The 21567-nt window shown below is 36.8% G+C and overlaps 1 protein-coding gene across 1 annotated transcript in view; it reads right to left on the bottom strand.

Moving 5' to 3' along the window:
- The window catches only part of LOC107712760 (collagen alpha-1(XVI) chain-like), a 61236-nt gene extending 43818 nt beyond the window's left edge, over positions 1-17418 (bottom strand). Inside the window, exons 1-7 of the mRNA XM_016518098.1 lie at positions 17173-17418; positions 11836-11904; positions 10022-10139; positions 4566-4689; positions 3225-3506; positions 2649-2729; positions 502-576 (exon numbers count right to left, since the gene is read on the bottom strand). Coding sequence (XP_016373584.1) covers positions 502-576; positions 2649-2729; positions 3225-3506; positions 4566-4689; positions 10022-10139; positions 11836-11904; positions 17173-17248 — 825 coding nt within the window. The 5' untranslated portion in view covers positions 17249-17418. The remainder of the gene's footprint in view (positions 1-501; positions 577-2648; positions 2730-3224; positions 3507-4565; positions 4690-10021; positions 10140-11835; positions 11905-17172) is intronic.
- Positions 17419-21567: the final 4149 nt, after the last annotated feature.

The following is a 21567-nucleotide window of genomic DNA, read 5'->3' as shown; positions in this document are numbered from 1 at the left end:
ATTTGTTTGGTCCACACCATTTTTAATTGTTGGCTAATGTGCACAAATGCATTTGATGGATGTATTTCGTTATTATATATCTATGTTGCATTTTAAAATAGCGTGTTGAATAAAAATATACAGCTCATTTAAAAATGCATCTTGAGGCCTCTTCAATGTGATCCATTCCATTGCATTCTTGCTGCTTTTGAACGCATGGATGCATGGATGCATCCTCAGTCTATGCCCCCTTATTAGCTCCCACTGAGAGCAAGTACGTGTGTGTCTTCAAACACTTCAAACCATCTCAAGATCAGGATCCCACATTCAATAACTAAGCACCCCTCTCTTAATTTCTGTAAGATCTTTTCATTAGAGGCCCTTGCACAGTTTCAGTGGCTCATTTTTAAGTGCAATATCAAGGGTTGTTTTTGCAAATGAATGAGTTCATGCACTGCACAACAAAATTTCTACAAATTAATTGCAAAAGACTGAGAATTTGTAATAGTCAGATTAATTTACCTGAGTGAAGGGATTGGGCACAAACTCCACCTGGTTCTCTGCGGCTCTTCGACTCTTGGGAGCATCCGGTGGGCACTACGGAAGCACAAAGAACACAGATCAATCCGATTTGAACTAAAATTAAACTATTACAAAAACATTTCAGTAACTGAAATAAACTGAAGTATAATATAAGTATTGGATGAAAATTTTAAACTTAAAAAAAACTTTAGAAATTAGAAAATTCAGTTAGTTGCCTAAAATTGCAAAATAAATAAATAAATAAATAAAATAACACAATTGCAAAAACTTAAGCCAAAATTACAATGAAAACTAAAAATATACAAATAAAAGCTAATATGAATAAATACCATAATAGTATATAAATAAAACAACACTGGATTTGATTTAAATTAAAAAAAGAAAATCCTTCTCAAGCACACTCCCTAGTATTGATACAAATGTGGTCTTTCAAGGCATTTTATGATGCAAGACATCTTTTCCTCTGCATCTCAAGATGTAATCACTGACTCCTCTGCTTTTAAAAGCCACATAAGAGCACATGCATTCAAGGGGGAAATAGTTGCCCTTGTTTCCATTTTGAACACTGCTCGCAGGGAGCTTTGAGCATTCGCCCCAAAACAAAAGAACACAAAGAGCTCTGTTGTCTTACATTCAAACTCACACACACACACACACACACAGACACACACACACACACACACACACAACAACCTGATGTTTTAGTCACATGATTTTGTTATCCATACCTTACCTCATAAAGAGGCAACTAAAATGTAAGGGAAATAATAATCTTTTCAGACTAAATATGGTCCATCTGGCACGTAACTAATGATGTCTAATAGTTCTTGGCTGTGAAATATCCTCTGATCCAAAATTGCATCAAATTTGAAATGCCAGCTCAGAGTTGGCTGTACCTATTCCCATGTGCACTTCCATTGTCAAATAAGTTTATCAGGTGACATTTCCTGATCTACCTTCTTTACTATTGCAGGCTATGGGTGGCTGTATGCTTTTCATACAGGCTGAAGTTATCTGCAAGTGATGCATTCCTGTGAGCCTTTTCGATTCAGCAAGCCTTGCCAAAGCTCTGATCAATTCAGAGAGGAGAAACGCACCAAATTCCAAATCCTCAAATAAAGCAGCACTCCCACATCGATGACTCAAGCGCTGTTCCTCCACCACAGCCGCCCCGATGGAAGTTGAGTCGCTGCTGAGGCTTTATCCATCAAGTACAACTACAACAATGATTTTTTGACTGAAAGAACGCATCCATTCCCTCAGCAAAACATGAGCTTTGCCTCCACTGTGATCACCGAAAACATGTGCGAATGTTTCTTCAGCTTGGGTGAAATATTACTTGACAATACTGGGAAAAACACACCCTTTAAAAAATTATTCTACCTATGCTTGGACTTAGGTTCTTAGGTTCTATGCTTAGGTTCAAACCATTAAGGTAAAACTATATAGTGTAATTTACCTGCATGGTATCATAACACTGTTAACTGGCTCACTGTTAAACATATTTTAGTTAACATTTCTAGTTTTTGTTTAACATTTATATATTTTTTTTATTTCAGCATTGTTTGCTTTATTTCAATTACCAAAAACTTTTTTTATTATTTTTTTTTAGGTGAACTATTTCTTAAATTGTATGATTAAATAACAACTCTAAGGTTCAGTTTTTTTTTTGAGGTTGACGAAGACATGCAAGCAAACATTAATATTGAGCCTTGCCATAACCTTTAGGCTACAAATGAAATAAACTGACAGACTGATTTATCAGAATGTTGATAATGTCAAAATGGCCAATAAATGGACATCAAATGACAGAAGTGAATTGATTTCCTTTTCCTTTTGTTCCAGTGCAAAATATACAATTTTCTACTTTTTGTTAACATCATCTACTTTTTGTTGATTTTCAGTAAAAACTGTCCAAATAAGCATTGTTTTTGTTGTGTAGATCTCATTTTAAACTTTAAACTGCCACCCTGCTCTCTATACAATGCCATAAAAAGCCATTTAACAGCCTATAGCAGCCGAATACTAATAGAAATTAATTCACTAGACGAAACATGTTTGAAATTTCGCATAATACCATGAATAAAAGCATTTTATGGTGTTTTTAACAGTTCAGCCGTTATTACCCGAGCTCCAGGTATCTCACAGCAGGCCTCCTGGATAGCCAGAGAGGGGTCACAATACACCATCACTTGCTGGACATCAATCTGAAAAAAGATGAAGAGAGAAAGCATATTAAAAGCAGAGCAAGAACAAAGAAAATGAGCTTTTTAAATGCTGGACCCCCACTGCTTTACATATGACCACTTGCATGATCATTTCGCTAAGTGGTTGGATTAACAAACTAATTAATTATTAATGGATGAAGCTTGGTTAGGCTAGCATGGGCTGTTCTTTTCATCTTTTTCGAGCTGAGAGAGCTCAGTAGCATTAGACCTGACGAGAAGCGCCCGTAGTCTTCCTGTCTCTCACACATTCACAGACACACCCCTGCCACATTTCCCCGGCAGACAGGATGCCTAGGGCAAAACCTGTGGGAAGCCGGCTTATAAGAAACATCTACTTCCGACTACTCTATTAGCAGTGTTGTGCTCAATTATCTGAGGAGCCGGAAGCTTCTGCAGTCGTACATCTAATTGACATTCTTATACGGCAAGCCTCTTTCTCTGTGAAAGCTTCACAATACGTTCTCAATCACTCACCTCCACAGGAGCAGCATCAGTAGACCTCATACCCAACAGCGTGTGTCCATTGATGGGTAACTGGCCACGGAGCTCCAGGGGCTTGCTATCAATGGAGCTGCAGTCCACGTGCAGGGAGGCCGCATCTCTCTGCAGACTCAGAGCCACCTTATGCCAGCGCATGTCCTTCAGGGATTCCACACCGTCACCTTCGAACACGCACCCCACCATGGACCCTTCAGGGTCGGCCCCTCTCGCCCGCAGGGCCAGGTTGCCATCTGGACCATTCCAGTCCAGTGAGAACTAAAGCAGTGTGATAAATCAGGAAAAAGAAAGTTTTATTTAGACAATGTGATTATACTGAAGCTGCAGTACAGGGTCCAAAATTAGCATTTTGCCATACCTATTGGCCATAAATATTTATATATATATATCAGCCATGTTTTTGTATTATTTCATAACAATAAATTATTTAGCTGTTTATCCCGGCAAAAGTGCACATAATCTTTTCAGATTAAGATGCTTGTCTTAAGACATTTCTATTTTTTTATTTTTATTTAACTATTTCTTTAACTTGCTTTATTTATGTACCAAAGCCATATTTCTCACATAATTCTCACATAGTGTTAGTATCGGTGTAGCATAATCAAGAACTAGCTTTAAACTGAAACGTGTTTAACTAAGTATACAAGAGCTCTATCACATAAACCTAAAGTATAATTAAGTCAGAAATGCAAAGCTCACATACAGTATAAAACATAAGCAGCATGGCTAGTTAACATAAAGTAACTATGATAAATAATTCTAAAACAAGTATTAATCTTAGTTATTTTTTTAATTCAACATTTGCTAATACATTATTAAAATCTAAAGTACCTGTTAACATTATTTGATGGACCTGAGCTGACTTGAACTAACCACGAACAACTGTATTTTTTATTAAAGAATAATAAATACTGTAACAAATGAATTGCTTATACGTTAATTTTAGTGAATGTATTAACTAATGTTAAGCAAAGTGACCTTACTGTATAGTGTTACCAGTGAATTATGGTTTTGAACTAATCAACTGAATGTGAATGACCCACTCACATGATTTTTGTACCTGAATGAATCAGTGTTTTGAACAAATTGATTGAATGAATGATTCAATGACTCCTTCATGTTTCAGTCCTGAATAATCATGTTTGATGTGTTGTGGGTAAGTGTACCACCATCAACACCACTCGGTCTGACACAATATTACAATATAAAAAAAATGACCAGCAATTAGTATTTTATGATTTAGCATGCAGCTCTATAATTAGCAGTTCCTTAAGGCACATATCTATGGACTTGAGGGGAAAGTGGACAGACACACACCTGAGGATACCCATTTTCATCAGATATCTGGAACAGGTAAATGTTTTCTTTCAAAGATTTCTTCTTCAGCAACAAGGTGAAGACCAGGGTGAACTCCTCTGGAAGTCCATGAGGAAACACTTGACTGAGGAGACAAGCATGTGGTTAGACTGCAGTACACGTACAAACAAATAAACATGGAGCAGGTGGGTTGTAATAGTAAAGAAACAGTCTGAATGCTAGCAGAAGTGGGAGTATCTCTGTAATAATGGTGCTGTGGATACAGATATAGGGATAACCCCCTGACACTGATTTTGAAAAGAATTGCAGCTCAGCAAACCTCATCTTCATTCTCAACTTCTATCTCTCACTAGATAAACAGTTTGCCTGCCTCTTGGTGGGTCAAGGGCAGGCAAACTCCAGGAATGTGTTTACCATACCAAATACACACACACACACACACACACACATACTGTAGACTCAGTACTGGAGTTTATTCACACACAAGTCATGGAACAACGGGAAGCTGATCATAAGCACATAAACATGCATACATAACACACACAACAATGAGCAGGTAGCGTGTTTGTCTCTAAACAAGATGACAATGATTTATAACAGAGACCTGGAATCCAAAGTAATAACAGTGAGGCTGGCCTCCTCAATGAAAAAAATTAAATCAGGACTAAACACGAGACAGAGAGAGAGAGAGAGAGAGAGAGAGAGAGAGAGAGAGAGGATGAAACTTGCACTTTTGCACAGGATGAAACTTGTTATGACAGGAAATGAGTTGCATATCCCTTTCGAAGATTTCTTGTTGATATTGCTCAACAAAACTACTCCACTGAAAGGGCCATCATAAATCAAATATTAATGATTTTTTATTTCATTATTAGAGTTCAATTTAGCAGGTCTATTGAGAATAGAGGTGCATGATTGATATATTGGTGGCAAGTAACTAGGAAAGTTCAATTATTATTATCAATGGAATTAATGGAATTACAGCCAATATGTTTAGCCAATACTTTATTGTAGCATTTTTTTTCATATGATTTTTTACAATATGTGTGACCTAAACTACCTCATGTGCATGGTGTACTGTAAATGCATTACACCATGCACTACACACTATAAAACTGCAGTGTTTTTAGCCAAGTTAGTGTGTCACGTTGCTCTGTGATGATTATCTTGCGAATTACACTTTGTTGTGATATGTTTGGGCACATTTTAATTGGTATCATCTGCTAAAAGTGACAAAATCCCATTTTTTATTTTGTTAATATTTCTTTAAAATAGCTATTTTAAAATATTATATATTTTTTAATAGCTTTAACTCTTTTGAAATGTATTGCGTTTAAATCAATGTCACTTTTAAATCAATGGACCAATCAGGATCTAAGAAATAAGCATATTTTCATACAGACAAGCCTTGTGTTTATATTAGCAATAATGTATAGGAGCTAATACTCCACTACTGTCAAGTGGATTTTAATGGACAAACGGCCCTTCCTTTTTTTTTTCTTTAAAGAAATGTTATGCATCATGAGTTCCATAAAAATATCAAGCATCACACTTTGTTTTCAACAATGATAAAAATAAGAAATGCTTATTTGAGCATATCATAATTATTTCTGAATGAAAATTCAATCAAATACAATTATTTATAATTGTAAGAGCCGCTTAAAATTCAATTTAAATTTTTATAATATTTCACAATAATACTTTGTTGTATTTTAAATGAAATAAATACAGCCTTGGTGAGCACTACTTTCAAAAACATAAAATAATTGTACTGTATGTGAATAAATCTAATATGCTTGTTGTATTCTACTAGCTGAGACCTTTTTATTGATATATAACACATAACATGATTTGTATTATATTCTTAGTAAATCCTGTTATGATTATCATGATCCTATTTCAGACGTGTTGGTCATATCGCCTATATTAATTGTAAAGTTCAGAGCTTTTAAAATCGTTTATTTGGTGTCAAGTGGGCAATTTTTTATTAATTAGCTAATTAATTAGAAAAACCACAAAGCTTCATTATCAGCATCAGCCACAACAAGACGCTGATTATCAGTTATTCTTATCAGCCCCCAAAATTTGTTGTACTTCTTCTTGGACACAAATCCAAAGACCTGAGTAAACACACTCAAACCTATACACTCCATCTCTCTCCCAGGTGAGGTGAAATTTAAGATAAAGGAATGCAATGTTAGACAGTTCTATTACAAGCCAAGTCTAAGCTAAGAGAATGACTAACACAGAGGTGGCCGAACAATTTAAACACCATCTGCTGCTATCAAATATCAGAGACCAGCTGACAAGACTTTACATTGAACTTTATCTCAAAGACAATGTAGGAGACCATTTATAAAGGAAAAATCCCCCCCCCCCACTGCAGTAAGCCGGCCATGTCGAGCGAGTTTAGAGTGCAGGCTCTCGCTGTCTCTAGCTGAGATGAGATTTAGAGCAGGAGAAAAAGGGCTCAGGTTTCAAATGGGGAAAGCACCTGGGGCTCTGGAAAACCCATTCTAAGAGAGGAACTCCCTGATGATGGGGGGATTTGAGTATGTCTGTGTGCATGTGTATCTTTGCCTTTCCTTTTAAAGTTTCAGAAGGTCAAACTGTACAACTTCCAACCAAAAGTCAGCTATTATTGCAGCTAAAGAAGATATAGGATAGAATATGAAAGCATTTTAATGAGGAGAAATTGAAATCTGACTTTGTTTACAAACTTTTGTATTTTAACAAGTATGACTACATTTTGTGACATTGTTGTGATCTATTCTGAATCTCACATACGATTTCTCAAGAGACCTCTAAACTAACATCTGGATCCAAATATCTAACCTTTAAGTAACATTTATTGTAGTGCACCATCAGCACCAAGATGAGCTGCATCAGATCCTCATGTTTATTTGCAACTGACAAGCAGCTCTCTTTAAGAGAATGTCAGCCAGGGAACAGCCATCATTTCAGGACAGGGAGATAAATAGCTGCTCAAGCACTATTACTGACAACAGATCACATGTCCAAACATCTGAAAACAAATCGGTAACTATTCAGGAGGCAGGGAGAAAAAGACAAGAAATTATCTCTATGTCCATTATAACATTATAACTGAGTTCATGTCACTCAAAACCTCTACAGGCTTCAAACTCTCAGTCTTTTGCCCTTTTGGACAGAATTTATTTTCTAGGTGATGTCTAAATTACAATTATTAACTATTGAAACTTCTGAAATTTCTTAACTAAAATATGATGAAATCAATTTAGCAACTTGGATGGATCAAATTGCAGTCCCACTTTGTCTTTAGTCACAAAAACTTCCTCCAAAATGTTTACAGAGGTAGTCAGAGAGGATAAATGTGACCCTGGACCACAAAACCAGTCTTAAAGGGGTCATATGATGCGATTTCAAGTTTTCCTTTCTCTTTGGAGTGTTACAAGCTGATTGTGCATAGATAAGATCCCTGAAGTTGCAAAGACTAAATTCTCAAACATGTTCCATGAAGATATTTTGTCAATTTTCTACTGTAAATATATTAAAACTTAATTTTTGATTATAATTAGTAATATGCATTGCTACGAACTTCATTTGGACAACTTTAAAGGCGATTTTCTCAATATTTTGATTTTTTTTGCACCCTCGTTTTCCAGATTTTCAAATAGTTGTATCTCAGCCAAGTATTGTCCTATCCTAACAAACCATACATCAATGCAAAGCTTATTTATTCAGCTTTCAGATGATTTATTTCGAAAAATTGACCCTTATGACTCGTTTTGTGGTCAAGGGTCACAAATATTTGATTTGTATATGGCGTTTCACATAGTGCTTGACCCTGAGTTATCATCAGTCTAAACCCCACTTTTAACCCCAGGTAAAGGTATGTTTCATACTTGTAATTTAGAAGCAGTGAATCCCTGTGTTATGAAAGCAGTGTTTTTGCTGTGTTAATCTTGCATTTCGGTGCCAAACGTGTATAGTGCGAAATGGGCATTAGAATGTTACAGCTACATGCTTAGCAACCGACAATCAATCACGTGCTGCATATTCACATGCTTTGATCAGGCACGGAAACGTTGTATAAACAGTTGTTTCAGCATTTAAGAGTAAAAATGTCAAATGATGGCAGAAAATGCATCAATTTGAGTAAAGAAGAGACAGTTTCATTTTTACCTTTATAGTCAGAAATGTCCATTCTGTAAAACTTGATAATGCTGTTGGCAATATATACTTCAAATTAAAATTTATCTCACAGAAAGAGAATGTAAAGCTTGATAATACTGTCGCCAATATATATAATAAGAGGATGCGCAATGCTAGAGCCATTAAGTAAACATGTTGCATGCCGCGTTCATCCAATCAATGACACTGACACCACAAATATGCAATTAAGAATGTTAACCCACGGTTTAGGAATGTACAGTGTGAAATATCAGCTTATGAATACCTAGGATAAACTGTTAACCCTGGGTAAAGTATGAGCAGTTTGAAACGTGAAGCAAGATAACCCAGGATTTTGTTTACCTGGGGTTTAGAATGAGCCAGGGTTAACTATTTCAGGTGTGAAAAGCCCTTATGAGATCCAAAACGTAGCCTGTACAACACAAAGTCACGTAACCTTCTCAGAGAAAAGTAGTCCTATCCAAATAGGGCTTTTGAAGGATGCTATTTTTGTGTGTGAATTCATGATATAGTGTATACACTGCAGATCAAGGGCAGAGCAAGTACAAAAAGAGTATAAAAAGGTTATAGAGTCCAACACAAGAGTGAGAGCTTAAATATTACTCGTCTGACCTATTTGGATCAAACACTCAAGTTCTCATTTCTGTTAAGTCTACATGAGAGAAGCATAACAGGAAATTCTAATAAGGAAGTTGATGTGTAGTCTAAACCAATGCAAACTGACTTTCTCATCCCAACATACAGTACCAGAGTGCTGAGAGGAAACAGAACTCGTAAGCTTATATCATTGTCATTTTTCATCTACGCACATCTCAGTAAAAGCATTGTCATAAAACGGATTGTTACTGTGGTTTGAGGTCTCACCAAAAGCACTTAAAGTTATTGTTAATAAAAAATTTAACAGCATTTCTGTGTAAAAGCACAAAGCAGAGTGTAATCCCCTGAAATGTTTATTTGCAGCGAGATGGACGTAACTTAAGGAGGAAGTCAAAATCTCGCTGGTGACATTATTGCGATTCTTTCATGATGCTAGTGTAAATGTTAGACCAAATAACAGTCAATGGCCAGGAATTCGTGGCTTGTACTGACCTGCTAGAATACCTTGGTAGTTTTTGCAATTTTGTCTTATTGTACTTTATGTTTTATTGCTTTTAGATACAGAATGAACAGGCTCCATCATCTGAGAGAGTGAAAATGTAGTTATTTCTATAACTGACCCTCTTAGAATCTCTCAGGAAAAATAGATACTAGGACAAACAAAAGAGAAAAGATAAAAAAATTACTCTGTAGGTTGGATGAGTTGTACTTTCCCAAGGCGAAGGATGACAGGCCCTCTCGGGTTTCGGATCTTCTTGACCTCGCTGTTCTTCAACAGGGAGAAACGGCGCGCCAGATTGAAACCTGCAGATCGGGCAATCAATCCATTTACCACCCCACAGGATAATAAATCAGTGAGCTGCTAGTTGACATGTCCTATGCTATGTATCAACTCTGCTGTGCCAGTTTTCAATTCATGTAAGGCCAAAGAAGGGACCTTAACTTAACACTGGGAGCATTTATATCTTTCAGCTCATGAACAGAGTCTGTTCCTTAGACTGACTTTATGGGCAGTTGGGCTTTTATTAAGTGTATTAAAAGGCTTAAATGATTACAGATGGCAGTATATTCACATAATTATGTAGAGTGAACTTCTTTCCCATTTTTTGGATATACTAGGTGTTTGTGAGGCACTTCGGTGTTTGTGTTTTGCACTCAAAGCTGAAGAAAATAGAAGCCAGCATGGTAAAATTAAGAAATAATTCTATAGCACAAATTTAGAATATGATTTCTGAAGGATCATGTGACACTGAAGACTGGAGTAATGGCTTCTGAAAATTCAGCCTTAATATCACGAATCATGGAGCCCCTAAGGGGACATGATGATGCAAAATAAAATGAGATGGAAGAAAAATGTGTATTTTAATGCTTGTGTGCACCCTTGAGAAACTGTGTACACTTTAAAACTTTTGTGATGGCAATAATATGAGGTGGGAAGAAAAACCTGAGAAAATGAAAACATTTTCCTTCCATCTCGTTTTTTTTTTTTTTTCATCACCATGTCCCCCTTAGAGCCTCCGTAAAAAAATAAATTACATTTTAAAATAAATTAAAATAGAAAACAGTAATTTAATATTGTAATATTATTTTATAATATTACCGTTTTTACTGTATTTTTTTTTAGCAAAGTTTGAAAGCAATTGTCAACCCCTCTATAGGGCCCTATTTTAACGATCTAAGCGCATGGTCTAAAGTAATAAGCAAAGTGTACGCGTGTTGTGCACCCGCCTATAGGCGCATATTACTAACGCGCTCTTTAAATAACAAAGAAAAAATACAATTTTTTTTTACAGTCTATTTTATTTACAGTCTATTTTCAGTTCCTCAAAATAGCAACATGCCAACAATGCGTTTGAACACACCTCTTTTTTAGACCAGCAGGCCCATGGGCGCACAAATGGGCGCAAATGCATTTGCTATTTAAACAACGCGGCACAGGATGGGAAAATGAGAACTGCGTCGGGCTAAAACACTTGCGCCGCGCCTTGCGCCAGGTGTATGATAGGGCCCTTAATGTATTACCTGCAAAAATCATTAAATTGAATTAAAAAAGCATCACAGAATGCAAGAGCAAGTCCTGCGTGTGAATGACACCTAAATAGTGGATAAGCATTATGCAATTATAGCAATCATGACAATACGGATAGTTCACTCCAAAATTTAAGTTTTAATCTACTCATTTACAGTAACTCGAACCCCATATTTTTACTAAAAACAATAACTTAAATTTTGGTCTGTTCCTCATACAAATCTATCATCTTAAAACACTAGGAATATAGTGTACAAGTAATATAGACTACTTTTATTGTCTTTTTTGGAGCTTGACAACCTTCCAGCACTATTCACTTTTGTTGTATGGAAAAGAACACGTTGGACATTCAACTTAATATCCCCTTTTGTGTTCCTCCGAAGATTAAAAAAAGTAATGTGGTATTGAACAACTTTAGGTGAGTAAATGATGAAGTTTCTTTAAGGGATGTCCATTAGCAGCAGTATTTACCTGTAATGTTGTGTCTGGCAGTTTGAGGAAACTTCCATTCTTCTACCTGTACGGACGGGCAGCTGACACCTGTAGAAACAGAGAAGCAGTCAAGTTGAAGCAGATCTCTGTCCTGCCACCGGTGAAAGGTTTAGCATAAAACAACTTGTACAACCGATCATGAGGAGTCCTGCCAAAACTTGGTCCTGAACATGAGGTGAACAAGCTGAGGCGATCAAAGATTGTCTGAGGGGTGTCAGACACCATCTAAGATATAAATGGAGCTAAAAATAACATGCTCTTGTTTGGAAGAATCACTCTCCCAATCTCACTGCCTGGTGGCAAAGACAATGACAAGTGGTCTGACGCACTCTCGATTGATGGACGACATATGAAAAATACCTAACTTTAAAAAAGTTCAGCCAAAGTACATCCTACGGTATAGTACATCCTGTTCAATTCAACTGTTTGAACTTTTAGCAAGGATGTCACACATCTTTTTTGGCTCACTTGGTGCCCTGGGTGTGTGTGTGTATGCATGCATAAATATATTCATAATAGAAATATATATATTTTTTAAATAAACAAAGAAAATCTGATTTTGACAGCAACTGATCACCATCCATTTTCACTGATAAGTCATAACTTTTTTGCACACAACTATTGTGCAACTTGATGTAAACAACTTTTTGAAGGAGATGTTGCATTTAAAATCCATTCTTTATGATTCTGTACATATCTTTCCATGCCTTTTTTCATGATCCACAAACACTGAAAAAGAAATATATATATTTTTTAAATAAACAAAGAAAATCTGATTTTGACAGCAACTGATCACCATCCATTTTCACTGATAAGTCATAACTTTTTTGCACACAACTATTGTGCAACTTGATGTAAACAACTTTTTGAAGGAGATGTTGCATTTAAAATCCATTCTTTATGATTCTGTACATATCTTTCCATGCCTTTTTTCATGATTCACAAACACTGAAAAGTTCAGTTTAGGACAAGGCATTGGGGGGGGGGAATGCTTTTCTTTGTGAAGAAGCATGTCAAAGGTGCCTGAGACAAGAAGAGTTTTTAATCAGCACGGTTTGATTGGTTCAAAGACATGTACATCAATCAATGTGCATTAGCAAGTTACTGCTGTGTAGCAAAACTGTCACTTAGATGTTTCAGAGATCAGATGAGTATGAGAAACTCAAGCAATAACAGAGAGAAGCAGCTCAGAGCCGTCTCGTTGAGCTTCTAGTGGCGGAGGAGCTGGTGATGGCTTTTCTAACTCGTATTCTTCCCCTGTCAAGTTACAAAGAGCTCTTTTTAACCCGTGTGCGGTCCTCATTTGGGAGTCACACTCATGGTCTTTGCGGTCAAAAGTGACCGGACACCTGAATTTAAAAAAAAAAAAATTTTATTCAGTAAAATAAATCTAATATATTTTTGTTCAATAATATTTTTTATTTATTCTTTTGTATTTTGAGAAACTTTTATGGTACTAATTAATATTTCTGCAATAATTATGATACATTTTCCCCATTGAAAATAGTACAAATTGTTTTTTTTTTCTAATTTTTTACAATTATTTTTCAATTAATGCAGTATTTCAGATTAAAATAGAGACTAGGCCTTTAAAATCCAATGTTTGAAGGCAGAATAGCACCTCCTGGTGAGAGCAAAAACAAGAAAAACCTGTAATTTCATGGTTAGATGCCTGTATAGGACTCTATAGAGATGCTTGTGAATTCCCTAGTTGTTTTTATACATAATTGTTTACTTTTATTAGGTTGTGGATTTAAATGTATATTAAGGCATTCTCAAATATTACTTTATGTCAAGGTTTATATTTTTGTTGTTTTAAATGTTGATTTGAAGTGTAGGTTTTTGCATTATTATTACTACATTCAAACCTGAACACAGAAAGCATTTTGATACACAAAACATTAAAATTCTATAAAAATGCAACAAAAATTAACAGGAATGCTTTATCAGAGCTCTACCAAGTGCCATAAAAGTCACCAAGTTTTGTACCATTCTGGTGAAGCTACGATTTTTAAAAATTCAAAATGCAAAATTCTCCGGTCAGAAGTGACTGAAGACCGCAATCTACAACACCTGAATCTCTCCACAGTTAACTCAGCACATACAGATAGGGAGGAAATGTCTCCAACAAAAACTTATCTGACAGATAAAGAGTTCATTTTGAATTGTTCTCGCATTTTCACTTTTTGAAATCAGACAGACTCGACTAAATCCCTTTTCTTCCCGGTTCTACAAAGCCCCACTGCTTTCACACGGCAAACAGGCAGGATTAAGATGTGGAGATGTCAGGGAGAAGATAGAAAAGCTGGAGGCGGCTCTCGCTCCCGAGGCAGTGATGGAAAGTTGAATGCAAGGGGAGGAGAGGTGCATTTCAGACGCATGGAGAACAGACACGTCATCAAGCAATGCAGACAGTGCTAGAGTTTGAAGTGGAGTGAAGATTTCTGGGGTTTAGGATTTCATAGGTTAAGATTCAGCATTCTTTTAATGTAGAGATACGTACCTGTACGGGCTGCTTCACCAGTGACTGTTAGACACTTTTGAGGTTCTTAGAAATAAAAAGTCCTTGACAGAAGAATGAAACATCCATTTTAAAAAAGGGTAGAAGAAAAAAAGTTGGAAGAAAAGAGGCAGGAAATACGTCTCCTCATTAACATTATCTCAAAAGCTCATAAATGTGAAACACTGCATCCTACTCTTGTTCAGAATCACTCACGCAGCCTCTGCTCTATTTGTCCCTGATTGCATATTGTTTATTGTATATTTTTAGGTCTCAGAATTGGCCTGGAGAAACTCATTAAGGAGAAAGTCAATTGGGGATTTGAACAGCTGGGGGTGAGAAAAGTCATCCTAGAGACCTGACATCAACCCAGTGAAACACAAACCCAGGGAAATTGGAGGTGGCTGAATATATGAAAAGGTTTTGTGGGGGTTAGTTTGTTAGCTTGTTCAATCATGCATCACTTCTGAGCACAATTTTACATGGTGATGAAATGGCAAATGGTGCAATCAGAACAGAAATGCACAAGAAATAAGTCATATAAAAGTCACATAAAAATGTCTGAATATAATATTTCTGAACATGCATGAAGTAAGAAGCACTTAGCATTCATTTTGATTTCATGTAGACTTTAACAATGACCGAATGTGGTTTGATAGAATTCATCAATTAAATCTCATTCTTAACTGACTGTAGAATGTCTGAAAAGAGGTTTAGCCATAGCAGTATAATCATACTATTAAACTATGCAACTATTTTTGTTATAAGAAGCACTAATGGGAACAGGGTTTATATGCTCACATTTCAGTAGAAGAGTGGCTACATTCAGTCAGACTTGCATTACTATAATAAGATAAAACAACATTATTATATAATATTATAAAAGACTGGAGGTGTTGACATTTCTCACTCCTGCCTTAAAGCCCGCAGAGACTCAGCTTGAGAAGCGTCTAACAAGCAAAGTAGTGCTGGGCGGTATACCGGTTCATACCGAATACCGGTGTTTATTTTTGTTATGATATGAATTTTGAAAATACCGCAATACCGGTATATGTCACTTAAACAACGTTCGGAACGCGACACTGTTTGAAAGGGGTGTCTGCAGTATTTCCTCTTGCAATCAGTAGAAAATATGGTTAACACCCGGTCATGCATGGAAAAAAAAATACCGTCTTGTACCGTGAAACCGGTATAATTTTGAAAAATACCGTGATATAAATTTTTGGTCATACCGCCCAGCACTAAAGCAAAGGCGCAAAAACAACATGCTCTAAAAGTATAAAGTGATGAATGATAGAGGACAAGTCCTTACAAAGTTTCTTTAAAGTCCTTACAAAGTCTCTAAACAAGCAGAGCTTCACATGTTTCCCAAAATTAATAGAGCACGAGTCAGTCTTGTATGAAGCCTTTAGCCAGTAGATCCAGTATGATGGCCTTCAAAACATCTGAAACTTCATTAAAAAGAGCCTAATTACAATGAGAATACAAAATGCAATTAGAAAATAAAAAATGTCATCAATGTCTTGTCTCACTGCAATACTGTCGGGACCCCCTCCCCCCTTACTACTTACTCAGTTCTGCTATATGAGAAAGTAAGGGGGAAAGATGGAAAGGTCCCAAATTTTCATAACCATATTTTTGGGACACAGCCCTGGCAGTCTAGAGAACAAGGCATGGCATCACTCTTTAAAAGCTGAGCCATTTTCCACAGTTCCTTGTTCTTTTAGGATTTGTATCTCCCCTTTTTATTTTAAGTATTACCAGACCTTATATAAAAGTACACCATTTGAAAGGAATTTGTAAGAGAAGAAGCAATGATTACTTTGGGTTAACTCAAATTTGGCTAGTCGTCTACTGTATGTACAGATCCTATACGTTCAGCACACAGCAGATGTATTGGCAGAAGGCTTCACTAAAGAGTAAATTCAGCTAACCAATGATATGTAGTCAGCATTCAGATTCGTTGGAATCTGAATGCTCCCCCCACCACCACCACACCACACCACAACATATATATAGCTTCTGTCATCATTTACTCATCTTCATGTTGTTCAAAACATATGACTTTATTTCTTTCATGGAACATAAAAATGTTACAATTTTTATTTTAAAGAATCAAGCTAGTCACTCTTGCAATTATGATGCTGGCTTTCAAGCTTCAATATGCAAAAATACAACAAAGCATTATAAAAGTGGCCCTACAACTTATATTCCAAATCTTCTGAAGCCATGATAGTAAAAAAATGATTAATATTGACATCTGCTTGTTAGGCGAGTTCTTAAGAGAAGCAGTGACACATGAATTTTCAGTGAATCTCTGGTTCACAAACCAATCTGAATGCTTTGTCCATGAATCAAACTGGTTCTTGAGTTCAGCAGATTCACTGATCCATTCACAGTGGTTCTCGAGTTCAGTTCTCTATCTGTCTGTTTCTGAAACAAAACTATGGTTTGATTTGGAAGGACTTGGAATATAATTCACAAGCTGAACACTTTTATGGTGCTTTCGAAGCATATTGCTTTCTGAAGCTTGAAAGTGTCAGTCTCCATGGAGACTAACAATAAGGGCCAGAACATTTCTTCAAAATCTCTCCTTTTATATTCCATAGATGGAAAAAAAATCCTATGGGTTTAGAATGACATGAGGATGAGTAAATGATGACAGAATTTTCATTTTTGGCTGAACAACCCCTTTAACTATTCTTTAAATATTCATAATGTTATGTTGGCAGTTGTATGAATTAAACATACATAATCTTAGCTGTTTGATCTAGCCTTTGACAAAGTCATCCTTTGATTTGGAGAAAAGGCCTTACCTTCAGCTGATGCCAATCGACCCCCGTGACCCAAGCAGATGGTGAGAAGCACAAGAGAGGAGCAGATGACCCTCATGACTCCCTCCTTCAGCTCCTAAACATGATTAAAAAGAATAAGTGAACAGGTGAGAAGGAAATTATCGAGCAGACCGAGACAAACGTAAATAATCAGGAAACAGGTGTGTTAAGAAATATTGTTATAAGCTCATTCTCAGTGGTACACCTTATGACACATTGCCATATTTTAATATTTAATACCATAAGTCTGCAATAAAAGAGCTTCTAAATAATTGCCGGAAAGTGTCAGAAAGCATGTGGGAGCAGTCATAATCAATACAGCGGTTAAAAGCCAGATTAATAATGGTGCCTATTAGGTTGGATGGGTGCTTTTTTAGAGTATAAATTATGCTAATGATCCAAAGAATTTCCAATAAAGCTTTGTAACCCATGACGTTTGACGATTATCATTACTGTGTCCATCTGTCCCTCTCAGTAACAGTGTCATCTCTCACATACACAGCAACACAATGGTTCAGCACAATGAACGCTGAATATACGCTGTATACTGCCTATGTATATTTACATATATAAATAAATTTATATATATATTTCATGTTGGAAATAAAAATGGTTAATTTGCATTTTTAATACCATTTTGTGTAAAAATCAAATAATTGAGTCAAGAGAGACACGTTAAAATGTGCAGCTGATATTAAAAGTAGAACATACTGCATTGTGGGATACAGCATACATCAAATCATCCAAGTATTTTATGCACAAGAAAATCTGCATGTTATGCAGAGTACACTACAAGCTTAGGGATTGGTAAGACTTTTAAAATGTTTTTGAAATTAGTTTTGCATGCTCACCAAGGATGCATTTATTTGATTAGAAATACAGTAAAACAGTAATATTGTGTAATATTATTACAATTTAAAACAACTATTTTCTATTGTAATATTTTTAAAATAGAGTTTATTCTTGTGATGCAAAGCTTCATTTTCAGCATTATTACCCCAGTCTTCAGTGTCATGTGACATGATCCTTCAGAAATCATTCTAATATGCTGATCTGAAGCTCAAGAATTGTTATTATCAATGTTGAAAACAGCTCCTTAATATTTTAGCATATTTTTCAGGATTCTTTGATGAATAAAGCATTCAAAAGAACAGTATCATGTTTTTACTATTACTTTTACTAACAATTTAATGCACCCTTGCTAATCAAAACTACTAATTTCTAAAAAAAAAAAAAAAACTTACTCCAATCTTATGAATGGTAGTGTACAGACACTGTGAGAGTGGTAAGGGGTAATATCATACAGAATAACAAAATAGCTGATACGATTTGTCGTTGTGTTTTCTGACTTGTTAATTTGTTTTCGGATTTGTCGTTGTGTTTTCTGACTTGTAAATTTGTTTTTGGATTTGTCGTTGTGTTTTCTGACTTATTTTGTTTTCGAATTTGTCATTGTGTTTTCTGACTTGTTATAATGTTTTCTGAATTGTTGTTGTGCTTTCTGAATTGTTATTTTGTTTTTTAGACTTGCATTTGCATTTGTAATTTGTTATTTTGTTTTCAGAATTGTGATTTGCTTTGCACTTCTCGGCCACCGTAGATACAGGATGCTAAAAACACAAAAAAAACTAAACAAAAAAAATAAATATTTCCTTGCCATAAAATAAAAGAGCGTTTAACATTTAACTGCTTGTAACAAAGAAATGCAACCAAATGTCTCAGATATAGTTACATGTGTTCACAGAAACAACCCTACCTCACTCCCATTTACAGACATGCTGCTCGCTCAAAGTGACCCTCACTGGCATGTCTGGACATGAACCTGTCAGGGTGATGCATTAGTCAGAAAGCCAGAGGGGGGAAGGTCTTCTCCTCCTCCTTTTATGGCTTTCTTGTAAATTTCAGCCCGTTGGTGATGTTTGTGCGGGCAACACCTAATCTGCATCCTCCGACTGAGGTCATACAACCTGCAGGCTCTGTACCAGTTGAGACACAAAAAGTGAAGGTGTCATGTGAAATAACACCACCCCAGATTATGCGCTATCCCCTGAAGATGAGAAACGTTCTACCTTCTCTCACTGGCCGTCCACACATCTGTTTGAATCATTCCGATTCAGTTATTTACAAGCTCTAGCTTGCTTCTCACTGCAAAATCAACTGTGTTCTTGTAAATAAGACAACATCCATTTCAGGTGAGCGAGGCGGAGATACTCCATTACCTGTATTCAATACCTCTGGGCAATTTCTCATTACCATTCGCTTCCACGCACAGAAAAAGGAATGGAAATTAAAGCTTGTGCTTGTTTTGTTCCCTTTTCACTTTGTTTGCCGTGCAGCGAGAACAGCTGGACCACGCAGATAAAGGAAAGAGTCTCTCTCGCGTTATGTCTTGGCTCAGTGCCTGGCAATCTGAAGTGAATGTCTATAGTCGAAATGACAAAAGCACTAGTTAGGGAACCAAGTATGTGGGTTACAAACGCAGCAGGGCGACAACTCACAGTGTTTCAATGAAAGATTTATAGTTACAATCAATCTATGCTTGCGAAAACAATAATTCGGGGCCATCTAATAGAATGGCTAAAAGCGACAATGTGCATTTTTAATAAACAATCGCTTTAATTAGCTATTGTTAAAATGTCTACAGTCATTTTCTTTTGCAGACCGCTGACAGGAAGGAGGCTGTCAAGTATTGTGTAGTTTTCATGTCAGAGTCTGAGAGCTCAGGGAAAGACTGAGCGTTAAACTATCTCCCTCTCTCTCTCTTAAGAGCTGTGCAAACAAGCAACAAGCAGCATTTTTATGCCTGTTTTACGCATATAGTGCTGTCAGTTAATCACTGGGTTATAAACACCTCTTAAAATCACTATTTTGGGAATGCAGTGTGCTAAAAATGTCATTGGTGTGAAGGCCAAAGATATGACATCATAAACAACCTAAAAAGTTAAATATAAAGTCAGCTGAACCTGGTGCATTAACCCAATTTTTCAGAAAGCACAGATCATTTAGTAACAGGAACCTGCGACTAGACACATCAAACAAACAGAGAGCAATCCAGAGAGATTTATAATGGGGTCTGTGGCATTTGTAATCATGTCTGCGGCACTGTTTAACCTTCAATTACAGCTGTTTTGCAATCATTCTCTTCCAAAGGAGCATTTATCTTTTTTTTTTTGCAGCATCTTTCTTCTCACTCAAGGCAGAGACTGGATCTGGTTTGCTTGAAGCTTGGTTTATCAAACTCAACCTAATTATTGATGGGTATGTGTGGTAAATCTGGCCAATGGGAATGTTGCAAACGTCTCTTCACCTTGTGTCCCCCTGCATTAGCAGCATGGTTTTATCATCAGATAGAGCATGCATTTTTCCCACTCCCACAGGCTGATTTTTAAAAAGATCCCTGTGTATACCCTAGTGTGTGCTGAAAAAGGATTAGAAAGAGATCATGAATGAACTATGGTCTGTATTAAATTTAAAAGTACATTGCCAGGGGGGTTACATGAAAGAACTGCCCTTTAAATTACACTTTGAAAGTTAACTGACAAGCAAAATTTGCAATGTCTAAAAAAAATGTATAAAAGTAAATGCAAATGCAATGTAATTGCATATTTATCAATTGCTATTAAATATAATAATTATAAATAAGTTAACCAGCATCGTTTTTTCCCCTCATTTATGTTGTTTTATTGTACCCTACAGTTGTTTATTACACAAAATAACATTTCTATACATCTTGCAGACGTCAAACAGACATTTCTGTGATGTGCATGTGCTATCAGGCGAACAATACCTGGAACACATGCTGTATCCACTTTAAAGTGTCCAACCACTTTGCTTTCCCATCATGCCATGGGAACTGAAGATCCTTCAGATTCAAAAAGTAAAATAAATAAATAAATAAAAATGCATGCTCTTTGGCTGTTAAGAAATCTGTTTGCTGAAAGTTTTTAGATGCACACTGGCGGAGGCGGCCCACCGGCGGGAGTCTGGGGAGCGAGTGCCGCCTTTTCCCCGGAGGGTGGTCCAGGAGCAACGCGCGCCGGAGGGCATCTCCCGACCAGTAAGCAGGCCGGCGGCTCCCACTCCGCGGGATGAGCCCATGCCTACCGAAGTCACCTCCACTCCCGCACGGACATGGCTGGCAGGGTGCATAGTACATCGGGACCTGCCGGCGGGAGCCCCGGAAGTCAGGGTCGAGGTCAACGGCCGGCCGTTTCGGGCGCTGCTGGACTCGGGCAGCTCAGTCAGCCTTATCCAAGCTCACCTCCTTCCGCCCCGCAGCGAAACCAAGACTGTCCTGCCGATAACGTGTGTGCACGGGGACACGCGACAGGTACTGGCCCGCCGCGTGACGATTTCCGCCGCCCCATCACTTGGACA

Source organism: Sinocyclocheilus rhinocerous, unplaced genomic scaffold (genome assembly GCF_001515625.1).
Source record: "Sinocyclocheilus rhinocerous isolate Xijiao unplaced genomic scaffold, SAMN03320098_v1.1 scaffold1590, whole genome shotgun sequence".
NCBI lineage: Eukaryota > Metazoa > Chordata > Actinopteri > Cypriniformes > Cyprinidae > Sinocyclocheilus > Sinocyclocheilus rhinocerous.
Note: the sequence above shows the minus strand (reverse complement) of the source record. Positions and strands in the feature narration are given on the sequence as shown.